Source organism: Choloepus didactylus, chromosome 4 (assembly GCF_015220235.1).
Source record: "Choloepus didactylus isolate mChoDid1 chromosome 4, mChoDid1.pri, whole genome shotgun sequence".
In the NCBI taxonomy this organism is placed as follows: Eukaryota; Metazoa; Chordata; class Mammalia; order Pilosa; family Megalonychidae; genus Choloepus; species Choloepus didactylus.
The window spans coordinates 16,335,123-16,353,904 of record NC_051310.1 but is presented as its reverse complement, the minus strand read 5'-3'; the positions used below and the strand labels follow the sequence as shown (position 1 = coordinate 16,353,904).

The window sequence follows — 18,782 nt, the reverse complement described above, 5'->3', positions numbered from 1 at the left end:
AATTTTTCATTAATTTTTTCATTACAGTCTTGTACCCACAATGAAATAACACCTATGAAAACACCTAAACCTAGCAAAAGGGCTCTTAATGTTACACAATGGTAGAATTCACTTTCATATAACAGAGCAGCATTTGGCATTGGGTTTACCATTTCCTACTTGCCAAGTTTATCTCACTAACTCAAATTATGTACAGGATATTAATTCAGATCATAAGTAACTATTCAAAGTGGTTTTCAATCTCGTAATAACCAAAAAATTAGCATTTCCATCAATTAACAAGAGCATCTAATGAGCACAAAACTATGGAAGATATAAGATGACCTCTGCTCCTGAATAATGTATTATTTTTAAAATAAAAGAAAAAGAAAAAAATAACCTTTATTAGCCTTCCTGGAATTGTTGCAAGTGAAAAGTTACACATAATTAGGGAAATGCCTCTTTACCACTCCTAAGAGATTCTGATTTAATTTGTTTAAGTGTGGGCATTTCTTAAAGCTCCCAAAGTGAAAAACAAAAAGCTCCCAAGGAGTAGTCAGGGCTGAGAACCACTTAAATTCACCTTAAAATTATCAGAAATAGGTAGAATATAAATCCTATATAAATTTTAAATTACATATCAGTTTGACCTTATATAAGCTTACGACTGATTTTTATAACTGTTAAGGCATAGAGACTATATAATTAAATTTGGGGGGATTTCTAAATAATTTAAAGAAAGTTTTCAGCTGGTTAGTTAACAGAAGCAAGTATCAAGTCTCAAATATCAATCAGCACTGGAGAAAACATGGACAGAGGGATGTAACTACTGCTGAGGAGGAGGAGGCAGAATGGTGTAGCCTTTCTGGAAGTCACTGTGGTGGCTCCACATGAAGCTGAGTAAGTGGGGCCATGGAGTCCTGTGCCCTCATTGTGGGGTGTGTATTTGGAGGAGCCGGGAGCGGAGACATGGGTGGACATTTGCACACTGGTGTTTGTGGAGGCAGTGTTCATGATTTGCAATGGGTGGAGGTGGCCTAAGGGTACAGTGACTGAGGAACAGAATGGTGAACTGTGGTGCATGCATACAACAGAATATTGAGCAACTATGAGAAGAAGTGAAGCTGTAAGATGCACAACGAGGTAAATGGATCCTGTAGACAGCATGTTGAGTGAAGTACACCAGAAAACAAGGCAAACACTATAATGCCTCACCAATATGGACTAACTACAATGTGTAAACTCAGTATTAAATCTTAGAGCACAGCCTAACAGGGAAATGATTACTGTAATGGTCCCTAGACTGTAAGCTCTTACAGCAGTCAAATCTATTCCTGAATCGTAATGGCTATCTCCAAACTCTGAGATGTTGATCCCTCAATGTATAACCTGATTGGTCCCTAGAACACTGGGTATCTGTGTTACACCTGAAACTCAGAGCTAGGGCTCAGCAGATATGAATAGCAGTATTTACGCACACAGCAACTGTCAAAAAAAAAAAAAAAAAACTGAAACAGAGCCCAGACTTCAATTAGAGATATGAATAAAGCAAGATCTGGTTAAGACTAGAGCAAATCGGGCCAAAGGGTAAAGGCTGAAACTGACTGTGTTCAAACTCCATCCTCCATGGGAGACCAAGGGAAGAGATGTTTATTTGATGTAGGATCTATATTCTCTAAACAATATAACTTCTACAGTCAGTTTGTTCAAACACTACAATTACATGGAACGTTGAATAGGAAGTGAGCTATGGTAGGTCTGTACAGACTAGAATGAAATAGCAACACACCCTAAAGTAATTTGAGTGGAGAATAAAAATATATATTAGGGCCCCCCCTGAAGAGCTAGAGGAGGACGCAGAGGTGTTCGGACTTCCATACCTGGATTGTTGTCGATGTTCTCACAAACACTGGGGACTGACGGCTTGATGTACTGAGCCCCGTCTAGGGTCTGGTCCCAGTGAAGCTTGTTGCTGCAAGGAGAGGCTAACCCTGCTTATAATTGTGGCTAAGAGTCTCCCCCTGAGTGCCTCTTTGTTGCTCAGATGTGACCCTCTCTAACTAAGCCACCGTGGCAGGTGACCTCGCTGCCCTCCTCCCTACATGGGTCGTGACTCCCAGGGGTGTAAATCTCCCTGGCAATGCAAGACATGACTCCTGGGGATGAATCTGGACCCAGCATCGTGGGAATGAGAACATCCTCTTGACCAAAAGGGGGATGCAAAATGAAAAGCTTCAGCGGCTGAGAGATTTCAAATAGAGTCGAGAGATCACTTTGGTGGACATTCTTATGCACTATATAGATAACACTTTTTAGGTTTTAATATATAGGAATAGCTAGAAGTGAATACCTGAAACTACCAAACTCCAACCTAGTAGCCTTGACTCTTGAAGACGATTGTATAACAATGTAGCTTACAATGGGTGACAGTGTGATTGTGAAAACCCTGTGGCTCGCACTCCCTTTAACCAGTGTAAGGATGGATGGGTAGCAAACTGGGGACAAAACCTAAATGAAAAATAGGGTGGGATGGGGGGGGTGTGATCTGGGTGTTTTTTGTTTTTGTTTTTATTTTATTTTTATTTTTTATTCTGATTCTGATTCTTTCTGGTGTAAGGAAAATGTTTAAAACTAGATTGGGGTGATGAATGCATAACAACTATAAGATGGTACTGTGAACAGTTGATTGTACACCATGGATGACTGTATGGTATGTGACTATTTCTCAATAAAACTGAATTAAAAAAAAATCAATCAGCACTATAGCTTTTTACACACATACAAAAATCAGCTATAAGAACTTCCATTTTACCCAATTTATGGGCAGGTATGTATCTTACTCATGATTAAAATAACTTTATAAATCTTTTTCAGAGCAATCTCTGATTGAGTTTGATTTTACAATTTTTTTGTTTTTCCTAAGTTATCAGCTACTAAATAAAACTTTACAAAGTTACTTAACATTCCCATTGCTCCGAAAAAAAAAAAAAAAAGTTATTTAATTAGTAATTTAAATTATTCATACTTCAGAGCTAGTTTCCCCAAAGTATGAAACAATAATCAGGGAATGTGCTAGGAGAAGGTAAACCTCAGATTATTTTCCCATGGACAAGGAGAAAGGGTTCTGTTAACCTTTTACTCACTATTTTAAAATGACTGTTATTATTATTATTACTTCTTGAGAACCTTCCTGTTCCTCTAATATTTTACAGTGTACAAGTTACCCTCCAACAAACAAAAGTACAATAACTAAATGTGTAAGTGTAGAATTAGCTCTTCCTCCATTTCCTAACTCAAAAAGTTTGAAATGCTTTCACATTACATACTACTATCACTTACAGAAATTTTTGAAGGTGGCGTTATATCCAAAGAGTAATCCATTTCCTGTGTACTAAGAGCTCTGAGGGATAATGAGCATTCTCCAATGGTTTTCTTCCTGGGAGTCTGGGTTTGAATCTTAAATACAAGCCTTACAGTTTGTAGACTTTGGAGTTTAATAGCAAATACAAAAGTTTCCATAAATTCAATAGTCTAAAAAAAAGAAAAAAGAAAACAAGAATAAAATATATAAATAAAAGGGTTGAAGAAAAGGCTGATATGCTAAAACAAAATTTTAAAAATACATTATTTTATAATCTAGGAAAGGCAGATTTAATTTTTTTACTACCAAAAAAAAGTATTTTTAATGCAAATGAAAATGGGCATGACCACGACTAGTTTTTCCAGAATTTATCCTGCATACTGCCTTTCTTAATTTCACAAATCACTCTATTAATTTTTAAGGCAAGATCAATACCAAGCTCACCAGAATACAGCTTTAAAAATCTACTCTTTTTCCTTTTTGAAATTTAGATTGTTTTGCCATCTTTGGTTTTGGGGATCTTTCCCTGAAAACTCACTACAATTCTTCAATAGTTAATAAGAGTGTTTCAAGTATCTCATAGTCAAGTTCCCTCAGTCCCCCACACTGTAACTTGTTCACAGTAAGAGACTTGAATTCTCTCTTTTAAAAGGGCTAATGTTCTTCCCACCCATCCTGGGTTTCAATTTCTGTTTTGGGGATATTTGATCAATGCTTTCCAATCTGAAAATCAATTTATTTGATACAGAAGACAAAAGGAAAACATGAGTTTGAAGTTCTACCTTTTCTCAGAAGCATCCACTTCAGGCAGCAAGTCAGTGTTTTCCATACTCAGAAATGTTCAAATGGTTCTTTTTGTTATTTTAATATCTTTAAAGAAAGCTTGGCTTACCATGGACTATCATCCTCTTGACATTAGATTCTTTTTTTTTTTTTTTTTGGCTACACACTTCCTTCTTTGCATCCTTAGAATATCCTTTTGAAAATGAGCTTATTAGCAAAGATAAGTGGGCAATTAACATCAATAATTTGAATTGCCCAAATTGCCACTTTTATTGCAATCACTTGTTTTTACAGTCAGAATTCGGTTTCTGGGACCCTCCCAACCACTTCAGCTATCTTTTCCTTTAAGAGTCTGAAGTCATCAGATTGCACCAATAATATATATATAAAATGTTGACTTTTTAAACTCTGATGCAATGAACTTACAAATGAAGTAAGTATCTGGTTTGCATCAGATTTTCCACATTATGGCACAATAGGGCTCTCACAAAGAAAAAGCAAACAACTTGGTATGTAATCATAAACTTTAAAAATGAAAGATTACATGATCATAAACTTTAAAAATGAAAGATTACATGCAAGCCTTAATACAAGAACACTTTATAGTTTAATTAGTCTTATTTGAAAATCAAAAAGTAAAGTAGTTTAACAAAATTCAGAAAGCATTCATCTTTGAGTGGCAGGATTATGGCCGAGTTAAGATTTATTGCTTTCTAGTCTTTCTATGACGCATATTTTCATAAAATAAGATTCTAATATATATAACACAGACTTTTAATTACTACTTTTTTTTTCAGTTATTAAGAATATTTTCCCATGTCCTTAAAAACTCTTCCTCAACATTATTTTTCATAACTGCTTAATATTCTATCACATGTGCATACATGATTTTTCTCAACCATTCCCCTATATGAAACATTTAGATTGTTTCAAACTTTTCAGTTATGAGCAACACTGAAAATAATATGGTTATATATACTGTTTGCATTTCAGATTATTTCTATGGGACAGATTCCAAGTACAATTAGTATGTTAAAAAATATAAATATTTTAAGGTTTTGATGTGTATTGTCAAAATAATTTCCAGAAAGTTGTGTGTTCTAGAATATACAATTTTAATAAGAAAGTAAGGGAGGAAGAGAGGCAGGCAAGAAAGAAAAAGAGAGAGGGATAGCGAAGTAAGGAAGAACATGTCATTTAAATTTATATTTCTAAGATTACTAGTGAGAGTAAATTTTTTTCATGTTTATTAGTCATTTTAATCATCTTATTTTTAAACAATATGTTCATATAGAGGGCATCTTTTTATTTGCATGGAAAAACACTAATCTTTCAAACCCATATCAGAAGCAAAACATGAACCCATATTTAAATTAATATGAAAGTTAGAATCTACAAAACCAAACTCAGGATCACAAATCGAGTTATAACAAATGGAAGTATTTAAAAGAAATTAATTACATTCATGTGGTTATTTTGCAAAGTCAAAGCGGGGGTGAGGCTCACAGAGGACTGAAAATATAGACATTTATTTCCTTTGCATACAAAAAGTAAATAGTTTTCTTAGACACTCTTTATCTTCTTTATGTTTTAGTGATTAAGATTTTCTTTTTAAAATGCATCTTAATACTGGACACTGAAATACCAGATACTCAAGACTAAAAAAAGCAACAAGGCAGGAGACTTGATTCTTAATGATAATTGTATAACTATATAACTTTTATCATGTGACTGTGTGATTATGAAAACCTTGTGACTGACAATCACCTTACTGGGTGTATGGGCAAATGAGTAATAAAATAACAAAAAATTACAAACAATAGGGGGGATAAGGGGTATGGGATGGTTTGGGTGTTCTTTTTTATTCTTAATCTTTTCTTTATTTTGGAGTAATGAAAATGTTCTAAAATTCATTGTGGCGATGAATGCACAACTATATGATGATACTGTAAGCCACTGATTGTTGACTTTGGATGCACTGTATGGTATGTGAATTTATCTCAATAAAATTGCATTTAAAAAAAAAAACACTAAAAAAAAAAAGTACTGGGTGCATAATTTACTGTTTCCCGAAAATAAGACACTTTCTCATTCAAATTATTTTATATATATAAAAATAACAAATATGAGAGAAACAGAGAAAGAAATCCAAATAAACATCAGCCACTTACATTGGAGCCTTCTCTGGCTGAAGACTTGAAATGCACTGGTTTGGGCAAAGTTAACATTCCTTTTACAGAAATAGTAGGAGTGTTTCCATAACTAGAGGGCCAATTTAAATCTCTGCACTTAAAAAATTTAAAATACAGTTTGAATTTTAGAAAGAACTCTGACAAAACAAATATTTGATATCTTTCTTGATATCAGAATTAGACAAAAACGACAAACTTTAGTCTACTAAGACCCCATTTCCTCCACATTAAAATAATTTAACATTATTATTAATATTCTAAATCTATCAATTTCTTTCTTCAGGTAAAAACACATACGTCTATCATAGTTACAGATTTATTTTCTTCAGATGCTTTATTTATTAAATACTATTTAAATTCCAAAGAAGTTATTAGTCCATTCCCCAGAACAAAGCAACAATAGATACTTATAATTTTATGTCTAAATATTCAATTTTATTTAAAAAAAAAAGTTGATATTAACTATATTGATTTACCTGTAAAACTGTGATCCAGATCTGCTCTACTGAAGAATTATAAAACAATTTCACGTTCAATCTCCCAAAATCTCTTTCATCTCCTGATAGAGTAATTGTATCTGAATCATAATAGGACAAAGAAGTCTGAAATGCCATGCAATTCTTCTGACCAAATTAAGTTCTGATACAATACAATTTTAAGAGCACAACTGAAAAAATGTGATAATTATGTTTTTTGTTACCATTAATAAGACAAATTACACTTCTTCAAGTGCTGGGAGAAGATATACTATAAAAAGTACAAGGTTTAAAAACTTAATCCTATTGGCTTGAATTACAATATGAGGGATTTAAGTTAAAACTAAAAAAAAAAGCCTCCCCAAATAACATTTATAAAGCCTAATACTTCATGCTTCTGGAAGTTCCTTCACTAATATACTTGAAATCAAAGAAAGAAAGGTATTTAACTGCTCCACTTTTTTTAAAATGCAGTCACGCCTGAACACTGAAAAATGAACACCCTATGATGTGAGTATCCACATACTGATCTTTCTGACAACATATATACAATCCTCTAGAGATTTTTTTCACCTTATCATATACACTTTCAAATTACTATTGGGTAGAAATAATTTCCAGAAGATTAAAGAGATAGAATACTTTATTTCTTACCCAGACTTCTGTTACTCCCCTGAGAATTCTTCCTCGAAGAAGAGCTACTGGGTACACTGGACAAGGAATCATGTCTCTACAAATAAAATTCTTTTTTAGTCAGAGATTGCACAGCTGCCCCAATACCCCAATACCCACCCTAATATAAAACTGCAGGCTAACCACTTTGACAGTGTTACCAGTCAGAATTTCCCACTTTTAGATAGTAAAAGGGGAAAAAAGCTCTGTGTTTTTGTGTGTTATTGGGAAACACTTAAACATCTTTTTAGAAAATATATAGGAAAACCTTTGCTAAGTTTGGTTTGGTTTTTTACTAAGGAGAAAGAGGTTACTGCTTAATGTCATACTTGAAAGTACTAATGAAAACCAGAATATATTTCGAAGCGTCCCATTACTTAAACAAATATTCGAAGTGTCCCATTACCTAAACAAAACCTGAAAAGCAGTTCTCAAAGTGCAGTCTCTCTGGATCAGCAGCATCAGGAGAACCTGGGAACTTTTTAAAATGCAAACTCTCGGGGCCACTGCTCTGAGGGCGAAGCCTGGTAATCTGTATTTTAACATGCTCTATAAATGATTCTGATGCATGTTAAAGAAAAGGTGCTCAAAAGAATAAAGTTCTGCAGAAAATTAACTTAAGATTGATGACCTTATTTTGAATACATTTCCATTTTTATAAAATATATGTACATGTATTTGCATTGAAAAAATCCGCAAGTATATATAACTCTTTTAACAATGATTTCTGTCTTAGTTACAGGAATATAGGTGATTTGTTTTTTCCCTTTATCTCTATTTTTTAACTTTTCAATAATTATCACAGATTACTTGCAAAAAAAATTTTTTAATTATCAAAAAATTCTCAATTCTGTTTCAAAAATAGAGGGATACTGTGTTAATATGAATGAATAATTAAAGTCCTTATAGCTCAGTGGAAATACTAATTTTTAATAACTAGGTAGTTATGTTTAATAAGGAAACTTAAAACAATAAGCATTTTTACTTATACCATTTTAAATTCCAACCGCCTCGAGGAGGCGGGGCAAGATGGCAGACTGGTGAGCTGTATGTTTTAGTTACTCCTCCAGGAAAGTAGGTAAAAAGCCAGGAACTGCGTGGACTGGACACCACAGAGCAATCTGTCTTTGGGCATACTTCATACAACACTCATGAAAACGTGGAACTGCTGAGATCAGCGAAATCTGTAAGTTTTTGCGGCCAGGGGACCCGCGCCCCTCCCTGCCAGGCTCAGTCCCGGGGGAGGAGGGGCTGTCAGCTCCAGGAAGGAGAAGGGAGAATTGCAGTGGCTGCTCTTATCGGAAACTCATTCTACTGATTCAAACTCCAACCATAGATAGACTGAGACCAGACACCAGAGACTCTGAGAGCAGCCAGCCCAGCAGAGAGGAGACGGGCATAGAAAAAAAACAACACGAAAAACTCCAAAATAAAAGCAGAGGATTTTTGGAGTTCTGGTGAACACAGAAAGGGGAAGGGCGGAGATCAGGCCTTGAGGCGCATATGCAAATCCCGAAGCAAGGCTGATCTCTCTGCCCTGTGCACCTTTCCTTAATGGCCCTGGTTGCTTTGTCTATTAGCATTTCAATAACCCATTAGATCTCTGAGGAGGGCCGTTTTTTTTTTTTGTTTTTTTTTTATTTTTTAAATCCTTTTTGCTTTTTCTAAAACAATTACTCTAAGAAGCTCAATACAGAAAGCTTCAAAGAATTGAAATTTGGGCACGTCAAGTCAAGAGCAGAACTAAGAGAGCTCTGAGACAAAAGGCAATAATCCAGTGGCTGAGAAAATTCACTAAACAACACAACTTCCCAAGAAAAGGGGGGTGTCCGCTCACAGCCACCATCCTGGTGGACAGGAAACACTCCTGCCCATCGCCAGCCCCATAGCCCAGAGCTGCCCCAGACAACCCAGTGTGACGGAAGTGCTTCAAATAACAGGCACACACCACAAAACTGGGCGTGGACATTAGCCTTCCCTGCAACCTCAGCTGAATGTCCCAGAGCTGGGAAGGGGGAGCAGTGTGAATTAACAGAGCCCCATTCAGCCATCATTTGAGCAGACTGGGAGCCTCCCAACACAGCCCAGCAGCCCAGAAATGCCCTGGGGGGACGGCACTCACCTGTGACATAGCACAGTCATCCCTCAACAGAAGACCCGGGGTGCACAGCCTGGAAGAGGGGCCCACTTGCAAGTCTCAGGAGCCATACGCCAATACCAAAGACTTGTGGGTCAGTGGCAGAGACAAACTGTGGCAGGACTGAACTGAAGGATTAGACTATTGCAGTAGCTTTAAAACTCTAGGATCATCAGGGAGATTTGATTGTTAGGGCCACCCCCCCTCCCCGACTGCCCAGAAACACGCCCCACATACAGGGCAGGCAACACCAACTACACACGCAAGCTTGGTACACCAATTGGACCCCACAAGACTCACTCCCCCACTCACCAAAAAGGCTAAGCAGGAGAGATCTGGCTTGTGGAGAACAGGTGGCTCGTGGACGCCACCTGCTGGTTAGTTAGAGAAAGTGTACTCCACGAAGCTGTAGATCTGATAAATTAGAGATAAGGACTTCAACTGGTCTACAAACCCTAAAAGAACCCTATCAAGTTCAGCAAATGCCACGAGGCCAAAAACAACAGAAAATTATAAAGCATATGAAAAAAACAGACGATATGGATAACCCAAGCCCAAGCACCCAAATCAAAAGACCAGAAGAGACACACCTAGAGCAGCTACTCAAAGAACTAAAGATGAACAATGAGACCATAGTACGGGATATGAAGGAAATCAAGAAGACCCTAGAAGAGCATAAAGAAGAAATTGCAAGACTAAATAAAAAAATGGATGATCTTATGGAAATTAAAGAAACTGTTGACCAAATTAAAAAGATTCTGGACACTCATAGTACAAGACTAGAGGAAGTTGAACAACGAATCAGTGACCTGGAAGATGACAGAATGGAAAATGAAAGCATAAAAGAAAGAATGGGGAAAAAAATTGAAAAACTCGAAATGGACCTCAGGGATATGATAGATAATATGAAACGTCCGAATATAAGACTCATTGGTGTCCCAGAAGGGGAAGAAAAGGGTAAAGGTCTAGGAAGAGTATTCAAAGAAATTGTTGGGGAAAACTTCCCAAATCTTCTAAACAACATAAATACACAAATCATAAATGCTCAGCGAACTCCAAATAGAATAAATCCAAAAAAACCCACTCCGAGACATATACTGATCACACTGTCAAACATAGAAGAGAAGGAGCAAGTTCTGAAAGCAGCAAGAGAAAAGCAATACACCACATACAAAGGAAACAGCATAAGACTAAGTAGTGACTACTCAGCAGCCACCATGGAGGCGAGAAGGCAGTGGCACGATATATTTAAAATTCTGAGTGAGAGGAATTTCCAGCCAAGAATACTTTATCCAGCAAAGCTCTCCTTCAAATTTGAGGGAGAGCTTAAATTTTTCACAGACAAAGAAATGCTGAGAGAATTTGCTAACAAGAGACCTGCCCTACTGGAGATACTAAAGGGAGCCCTACAGACAGAGAAACAAAGACAGGACAGAGAGACTTGGAGAAAGGTTCAGTACTAAAGAGATTCGGTATGGGTACAATAAAGGATATTAATAGAGAGAGGGAAAAATATGGCAAACATAATCCAAAGGATAAGATGGCCGATTCAAGAAATGCCTTCACGGTTTTAACGTTGAATGTAAATGGATTAAACTCCCCAATTAAAAGATATAGATTCGCAGAATGGATCAAAAAAAATGAACCATCAATATGTTGCATACAAGAGACTCATCTTAGACACAGGGACACAAAGAAACTGAAGGTGAAAGGATGGAAAAAAATATTTCATGCAAGCTACAGCCAAAAGAAAGCAGGTGTAGCAATATTAATCTCAGATAAAATAGACTTCAAATGCAGGGATGTTTTGAGAGACAAAGAAGGCCACTACATACTAATAAAAGGGGCAATTCAGCAAGAAGAAATAACAATCGTAAATGTCTATGCACCCAATCAAGGTGCCACAAAATACATGAGAGAAACATTGGCAAAACTAAAGGAAGCAATTGATGTTTCCACAATAATTGTGGGAGACTTCAACACATCACTCTCTCCTATAGATAGATCAACCAGACAGAAGACCATTAAGGAAATTGAAAACCTAAACAATCTGATAAATGAATTAGATTTAACAGACATCTACAGGACATTACATCCCAAATCACCAGGATACACATACTTTTCTAGTGCTCACGGAACTTTCTCCAGAATAGATCATATGCTGGGACATAAAACAAGCCTCAATAAATTTAGAAAGATTGAAATTATTCAAAGCACATTCTCTGACCACAATGGAATACAATTAGAAGTCAATAACCATCAGAGACTTAGAAAATTCACAAATACCTGGAGGTTAAACAACACACTCCTAAACAATCAGTGGGTTAAAGAAGAAATAGCAAGAGAAATTGCTAAATATATAGAGACGAATGAAAATGAGAACACAACATACCAAAACCTATGGGATGCAGCAAAAGCAGTGCTAAGAGGGAAATTTATAGCACTAAACGCATATATTAAAAAGGAAGAAAGAGCCAAAATCAAAGAACTAATGGATCAACTGAAGAAGCTAGAAAATGAACAGCAAACCAATCCTAAACCAAGTAGAAGAAAAGAGATAACAAGGATTAAAGCAGAAATAAATGACATAGAGAACAAAAAAACAATAGAAAGGATAAACATCACCAAAAGTTGGTTCTTTGAGAAGATCAACAAGATTGACAAGCCCCTAGCTAGACTGACAAAATCAAAAAGAGAGAAGACCCATATAAACAAAATAATGAATGAAAAAGGTGACATAACTGCAGATCCTGAAGAAATTAAAAAAATTATAAGAGGATATTATGAACAACTGTATGGCAACAAACTGGATAATGTAGAAGAAATGGACAATTTCCTGGAAACATATGAACAACCTAGACTGACCAGAGAAGAAGTAGAAGACCTCAACCAACCCATCACAAGCAAAGAGATCCAATCAGTCATCAAAAATCTTCCCACAAATAAATGCCCAGGGCCAGATGGCTTCACAGGGGAATTCTACCAAACTTTCCAGAAAGAACTGACACCAATCTTACTCAAACTCTTTCAAAACATTGAAAAAAATGGAACACTACCTAACTCATTTTATGAAGCTAACATCAATCTAATACCAAAACCAGGCAAAGATGCTACAAAAAAGGAAAACTACCGGCCAATCTCCCTAATGAATATAGATGCAAAAATCCTCAACAAAATACTTGCAAATCGAATCCAAAGACACATTAAAAAAATCATACACCATGACCAAGTGGGGTTCATTCCAGGCATGCAAGGATGGTTCAACATAAGAAAAACAATCAATGTATTACAACACATTAAAAACTCGAAAGGGAAAAATCAATTGATCATCTCAATAGATGCTGAAAAAGCATTTGACAAAATCCAACATCCCTTTTTGATAAAAACACTTCAAAAGGTAGGAATTGAAGGAAACTTCCTCAACATGATAAAGAGCATATACGAAAAACCCACAGCCAGCATAGTACTCAATGGTGAGAGACTGAAAGCCTTCCCTCTAAGATCAGGAACAAGACAAGGATGCCCGCTGTCACCACTGTTATTCAACATTGTGCTGGAAGTGCTAGCCAGGGCAATCGGCAAGACAAAGAAATAAAAGGCATCCAAATTGGAAAAGAAGAAGTAAAACTGTCATTGTTTGCAGATGATATGATCTTATATCTAGAAAACCCTGAGAAATCAACGATACACCTACTAGAGCTAATAAACAAATTTAGCAAAGTAGCGGGATACAAGATTAATGCACATAAGTCAGTAATGTTTCTATATGCTAGAAATGAACAAACTGAAGAGACACTCAAGAAAAAGATACCATTTTCAATAGCAACTAAAAAAATCAAGTACCTAGGAATAAACTTAACCAAAGATGTAAAAGACCTATACAAAGAAAACTACATAACTCTACTAAAAGAAATAGAAGGGGACCTTAAAAGATGGAAAAATATTCCATGTTCATGGATAGGAAGGCTAAATGTCATTAAGATGTCAATTCTACCCAAACTCATCTACAGATTCAATGCAATCCCAATCAAAATTCCAACAACCTACTTTGCAGACTTGGAAAAGCTAGTTATCAAATTTATTTGGAAAGGGAAGATGCCTCGAATTGCTAAAGACACTCTAAAAAAGAAAAACGAAGTGGGAGGACTTACACTCCCTGACTTTGAAGCTTATTATAAAGCCACAGTTGCCAAAACAGCATGGTACTGGCACAAAGATAGACATATAGATCAATGGAATCGAATTGAGAATTCAGAGATAGACCCTCAGATCTATGGCCGACTGATCTTTGATAAGGCCCCCAAAGTCACCGAACTGAGCCATAATGGTCTTTTCAACAAATGGGGCTGGGAGAGTTGGATATCCATATCCAAAAGAATGAAAGAGGACCCCTACCTCACCCCCTACACAAAAATTAACTCAAAATGGACCAAAGATCTCAATATAAAAGAAAGTACCATAAAATTCCTAGAAGATAATGTAGGAAAACATCTTCAAGACCTTGTATTAGGAGGCCACTTCCTAGACTTTACACCCAAAGCACAAGCAACAAAAGAGAAAATAGATAAATGGGAACTCCTCAAGCTTAGAAGTTTCTGCACCTCAAAGGAATTTCTCAAAAAGGTAAAGAGGCAGCCAACTCAATGGGAAAAAATTTTTGGAAACCATGTATCTGACAAAAGACTGATATCTTGCATATACAAAGAAATCCTACAACTCAATGACAATAGTACAGACAGCCCAATTATAAAATGGGCAAAAGATATGAACAGACAGTTCTCTGAAGAGGAAATACAAATGGCCAAGAAACACATGAAAAAATGTTCAGCTTCACTAGCTATTAGAGAGATGCAAATTAAGACCACAATGAGATACCATCTAACACCGGTTAGAATGGCTGCCATTAAACAAACAGGAAACTACAAGTGCTGGAGGGGATGTGGAGAAATTGGAACTCTTATTCATTGTTGGTGGGACTGTATAATGGTTCAGCCACTCTGGAAGTCAGTCTGGCAGTTCCTTAGAAAACTAGATATAGAGCTACCATTCGATCCAGCGATTGCACTTCTCGGTATATACCTGGAAGATCGGAAAGCAGTGACACGAACAGATATCTGCACGCCAATGTTCATAGCAGCATTATTCACAATTGCCAAGAGATGGAAACAACCCAAATGTCCTTCAACAGATGAGTGGATAAATAAAATGTGGTATATACACACGATGGAATACTACGCGGCAGTAAGAAGGAACGATCTGGTGAAACATATGACAACATGGATGAACCTTGAAGACATAATGCTGAGCGAAATAAGCCAGACACAAAAAGAGAAATATTATATGCTACCACTAATGTGAACTTTGAAAAATGTAAAACAAATGGTTTATAATGTAGAATGTAGGGGAACTAGCAGTAGAGAGCAATTAAGGAAGGGGGAACAATAATCCAAGAAGAACAGATAAGCTATTTAACGTTCTGGGGATGCCCAGAAATGACTATGGTCTGTTAATTTCTGATGGATGTAGTAGGAACAAGTTTACTGAAATGTTGCTATATTATGTAACTTTCTTGGGGTAAAGTAGGAACATGTTGGAAGTTAAGCAGTTATCTTAGGTTAGTTGTCTTTTTCTTACTCCCTTGCTATGGTCTCTTTGAAATGTTCTTTTATTGTATGTTTGTTTTCTTTTTAACTTTTTTTTTCATACAGTTGATTTGAAAAAAGAAGGGAAAGTTAAAAAAAAAAAAAAAAGAAAAAAGACAAACAAGGAAAAAAAAAAAAAAAAGATGTAGTGCCCCCTTGAGGAGCCTGTGGAGAATGCAGGGGTATTCGCCTACCCCACCTCCATGGTTGCTAACATGACCACAGACATAGGGGACTGGTGGTTTGATGGGTTGAGCCCTCTACCTTAAGTTTTATCCTTGGGAAGACGGTTGCTGCAAAGGAGAGGCTAGGCCTCCCTGTATTTGTGCCTAAGAGTCTCCTCCTGAATGCCTATTTGTTGCTCAGATGTGGCCCTCTCTCTCTGGCTAAGCCAACTTGAAAGGTGAAATCACTGCCCTCCCCCCTACGTGGGATCAGACACCCAGGGAAGTGAATCTCCCTGGCAACGTGGAATATGACTCCCGGGGAGGAATGTAGACCCGGCATCATGGGATGGAGAACATCTTCTTGACCAAAAGGGGGATGTGAAAGGAAATGAAATAAGCTTCAGTGGCAGAGAGATTCCAAAACGAGCCGAGAGATCACTCTGGTGGGCACTCTTACGCACACTTTAGACAACCTTTTTTAGGTTCTAAAGAATTGGGGTAGCTGGTGGTGGATACCTGAAACTATTAAACTACAACCCAGAACCCATGAATCTCGAAGACAGTTGTATAAAAATGTAGCTTATGAGGGGTGACAGTGGGATTGGGAATGCCATAAGGACCAAACTCCACTTTGTCTAGTTTATGGATGGATGTGTAGAAAAGTAGGGGAAGCAAACAAACAGACAAAGGTACCTAGTGTTCTTTTTTACTTCAATTGCTCTTTTTCACTCTAATTATTATTCTTGTTATTTTTGTGTGTGTGCTAATGAAGGTGTCAGGGATTGATTTAGGTGATGAATGTACAACTATGTAATGGTACTGTAAACAATCGAAAGTACAATTTGTTTTGTATGTCTGCGTGGTATGTGAATATATCTCAATAAAATGATGATTAAAAAAAAAAAAAAAAAAAAAAAATTCCAACCGCCTCAAGCTTTCCTGAGTACATAACAACAGAGAGATGTAAAATTCATTTTTAAAAAAGTACTGAGAGCTTTCTAAATAATGCACATGGAAAATACCAAACGCTAGTATCTTCAGATATTAGAATACATATGTATACAAAAGATATTCAGCACGTCTCTAATGTAATTCAATACATTTGTGAATTTTTAGCTTAAAAATATATTATTACACATAATGAATTTTACATAAATAATTTACCTGAATGAATCGCTGAGATGAACTTGTAAGATCAAACATTGATTTGCTTAACCCAGGGGAACTGGGAAGTTTGTTGGTCCTTAAGTCACAAACTACAAAAGGACATAAGAAAAGTACTAATTTTTAAAGTAAAGAAGAAACAATGAAATTCTACTAATTACCATGAACTAAATCTCTATAAATATAAACCATGAATATTATGTTAAATATTAAACAGCTGAAGTTTATTCTTTTTTGCTTCCCTTCCCCAATTCTTCATCTCAGAAGTATAATTTAAGAGAATGTAACTACTCTGTGCAAAATGCAATTCAACTACTACTTAATGAACACTTATTACATAAAGAAATCAATACTGAAACCCATGTGCTCCTATATTTCTAGTTTCCCTTCTAAATTGTAAGTTCCTTAAAGAATGGGACTCTGTGTACTAAGAGTGTACCCTAGTGTCTGAACACATAACAGACCCTTAAATAAATATAAATATAGCTTACTGTGAATTTGGTGGTTGAGACAGCTATATATATCACAAACTTGAGAATTTGTGAGTCAGATATGTACAATATAGACCACAACTGATACAGTCTCAAATATGAAACTAAAAAACTGAAAATTTTTTAAAAAAACTATAATCATTTAGGCATTTTCTATTTTCTTTGCTTATATTTCTAATCACATCATGGATTTCTAAATTCTTCATTTTCACTGAATAGAACAGCAAAGAAAAAAGCTAAAAAATTATGCCATAGAATTTATGAATAGATAGATAACAAATGAAAATGTATATAAAATAATCTGAAAAAAGAAAAAAAAAAACAAAAAACTTATTCCAAAAAAGGAAAAATAAAATGGAATCAGGAACTACCACCATAGATAATATTACTCTTTCAACTTTTATATTAGATATAATACCACACAAAGAAGTCATGATATCTATCACATAATTTCTGAAGGCTGCTTTTCACTTATTTTTAAGTTTTTCCTATTAATAAGAATAATTTCTTCCAGGCTCTATATTTTTTATTTGTATGTATGTTAAAGAGAAACATTAAGAGGAAAAGCACACAAACAAATTTCATACCTGATCCATATAGTCTCATTGCCTCTGAATGAGGAGGAAACCGCCTATTCAAATCAGGTGAAACATGATGATATATATAGAATGGGTTGTATACATCATAACTGGGTCCATGCTGGGATGCAGAGGAAAGTTCTACCTTTCGATCTCCAAAAGATGCTCTGGCTGATCCTGAAAAGCAAATGTTACTAAAGTTTTAAAAATCCTTTTATTGGGGTTTTTAACCAATAGCTGGTGCTCCCAAGACAAAGGGAAAAAAATTTTGATCTCAAGTAATACTAAATCACATGACTCTGAGATCTAAAAAATCAACACACATTTACTGAGCTCTAAATGTGCCAAGCATCATGACAGGGATTAGCCATGAATTCCATTCTCAAGTTAGTCTGGTAAATTTTTGGCAAAGAAAAATGCTTTGGATTTTATGAACTAAGTTTCCTTTTGTTTTCCTACCTATATACCAACCATCTTTTTAAATAAAAAGATTATCTTTTCCTTGGAGATCACTCTTTTCAAAAGGGTACAACATTTATAAAAACTGGCCACATGCTGAAATACACAGGGCAAGTCACAATAAATTTGAAATAACTGAAATCAAAGTATGTTCTCTGACTACAATATAATTAAGTTAGAAATCAAATAACAAAAAAGGCGAATAGAAAATATTTACATGGAAATACAGAAGACCAAAAATAACCAAGAAAATAATCTTTAGGAAGAACCAGATAGAAAGATTTGCTCTACCAGGTATTAAGACTTATTATAAAGTCATAGGATACTGGCACAATGATAGAAAAATAGACCAATGGAACACAATGGAAGATCCTGAAAGAAACCTAAACATTTATGGACTTGTGAATTATAACAAATGTGGAGAAAAGATGGTCTTTCCAACAAAGGTAGTAGAACAATTGGATATCCATATGAAAAAACAAAAAAAAAAAGTCTTCACCCTAACCTAATATACTTACAAAACTTAATTCCAAGCGGATTATGGATCTAAATTAAATGTTCAAGACAAACAAAGCTTCCACATTTAAATTAACTTTTATAAGAAAGTTTTCATGACCTTGAACAGGGAAATCCTTCTTAAATGGGATGCAGAAATACTAACAATAAAAAATTTTTAATAAA

General features: G+C 35.6%; 1 protein-coding gene across 4 annotated transcripts in view; it reads right to left on the bottom strand.

The window, feature by feature from the left end:
- TC2N (tandem C2 domains, nuclear) overlaps positions 1–18,782 on the bottom strand; it is a 93,277-nt gene that overhangs the window by 39,635 nt on the left and 34,860 nt on the right. For all 4 annotated transcript variants that reach the window (XR_005216234.1, XR_005216233.1, XM_037832048.1 and 1 more), the window contains exons 6-11: positions 17,652–17,819; positions 16,574–16,665; positions 7,446–7,521; positions 6,792–6,892; positions 6,295–6,411; positions 3,319–3,510 (exon numbers count right to left, since the gene is read on the bottom strand). Coding sequence is in view for 2 of the 4 variants with exons in the window: in XM_037832048.1 (XP_037687976.1) it covers positions 3,319–3,510; positions 6,295–6,411; positions 6,792–6,892; positions 7,446–7,521; positions 16,574–16,665; positions 17,652–17,819 (746 nt within the window). In the remaining 2 variants the exon portion in view is untranslated. The remainder of the gene's footprint in view (positions 1–3,318; positions 3,511–6,294; positions 6,412–6,791; positions 6,893–7,445; positions 7,522–16,573; positions 16,666–17,651; positions 17,820–18,782) is intronic.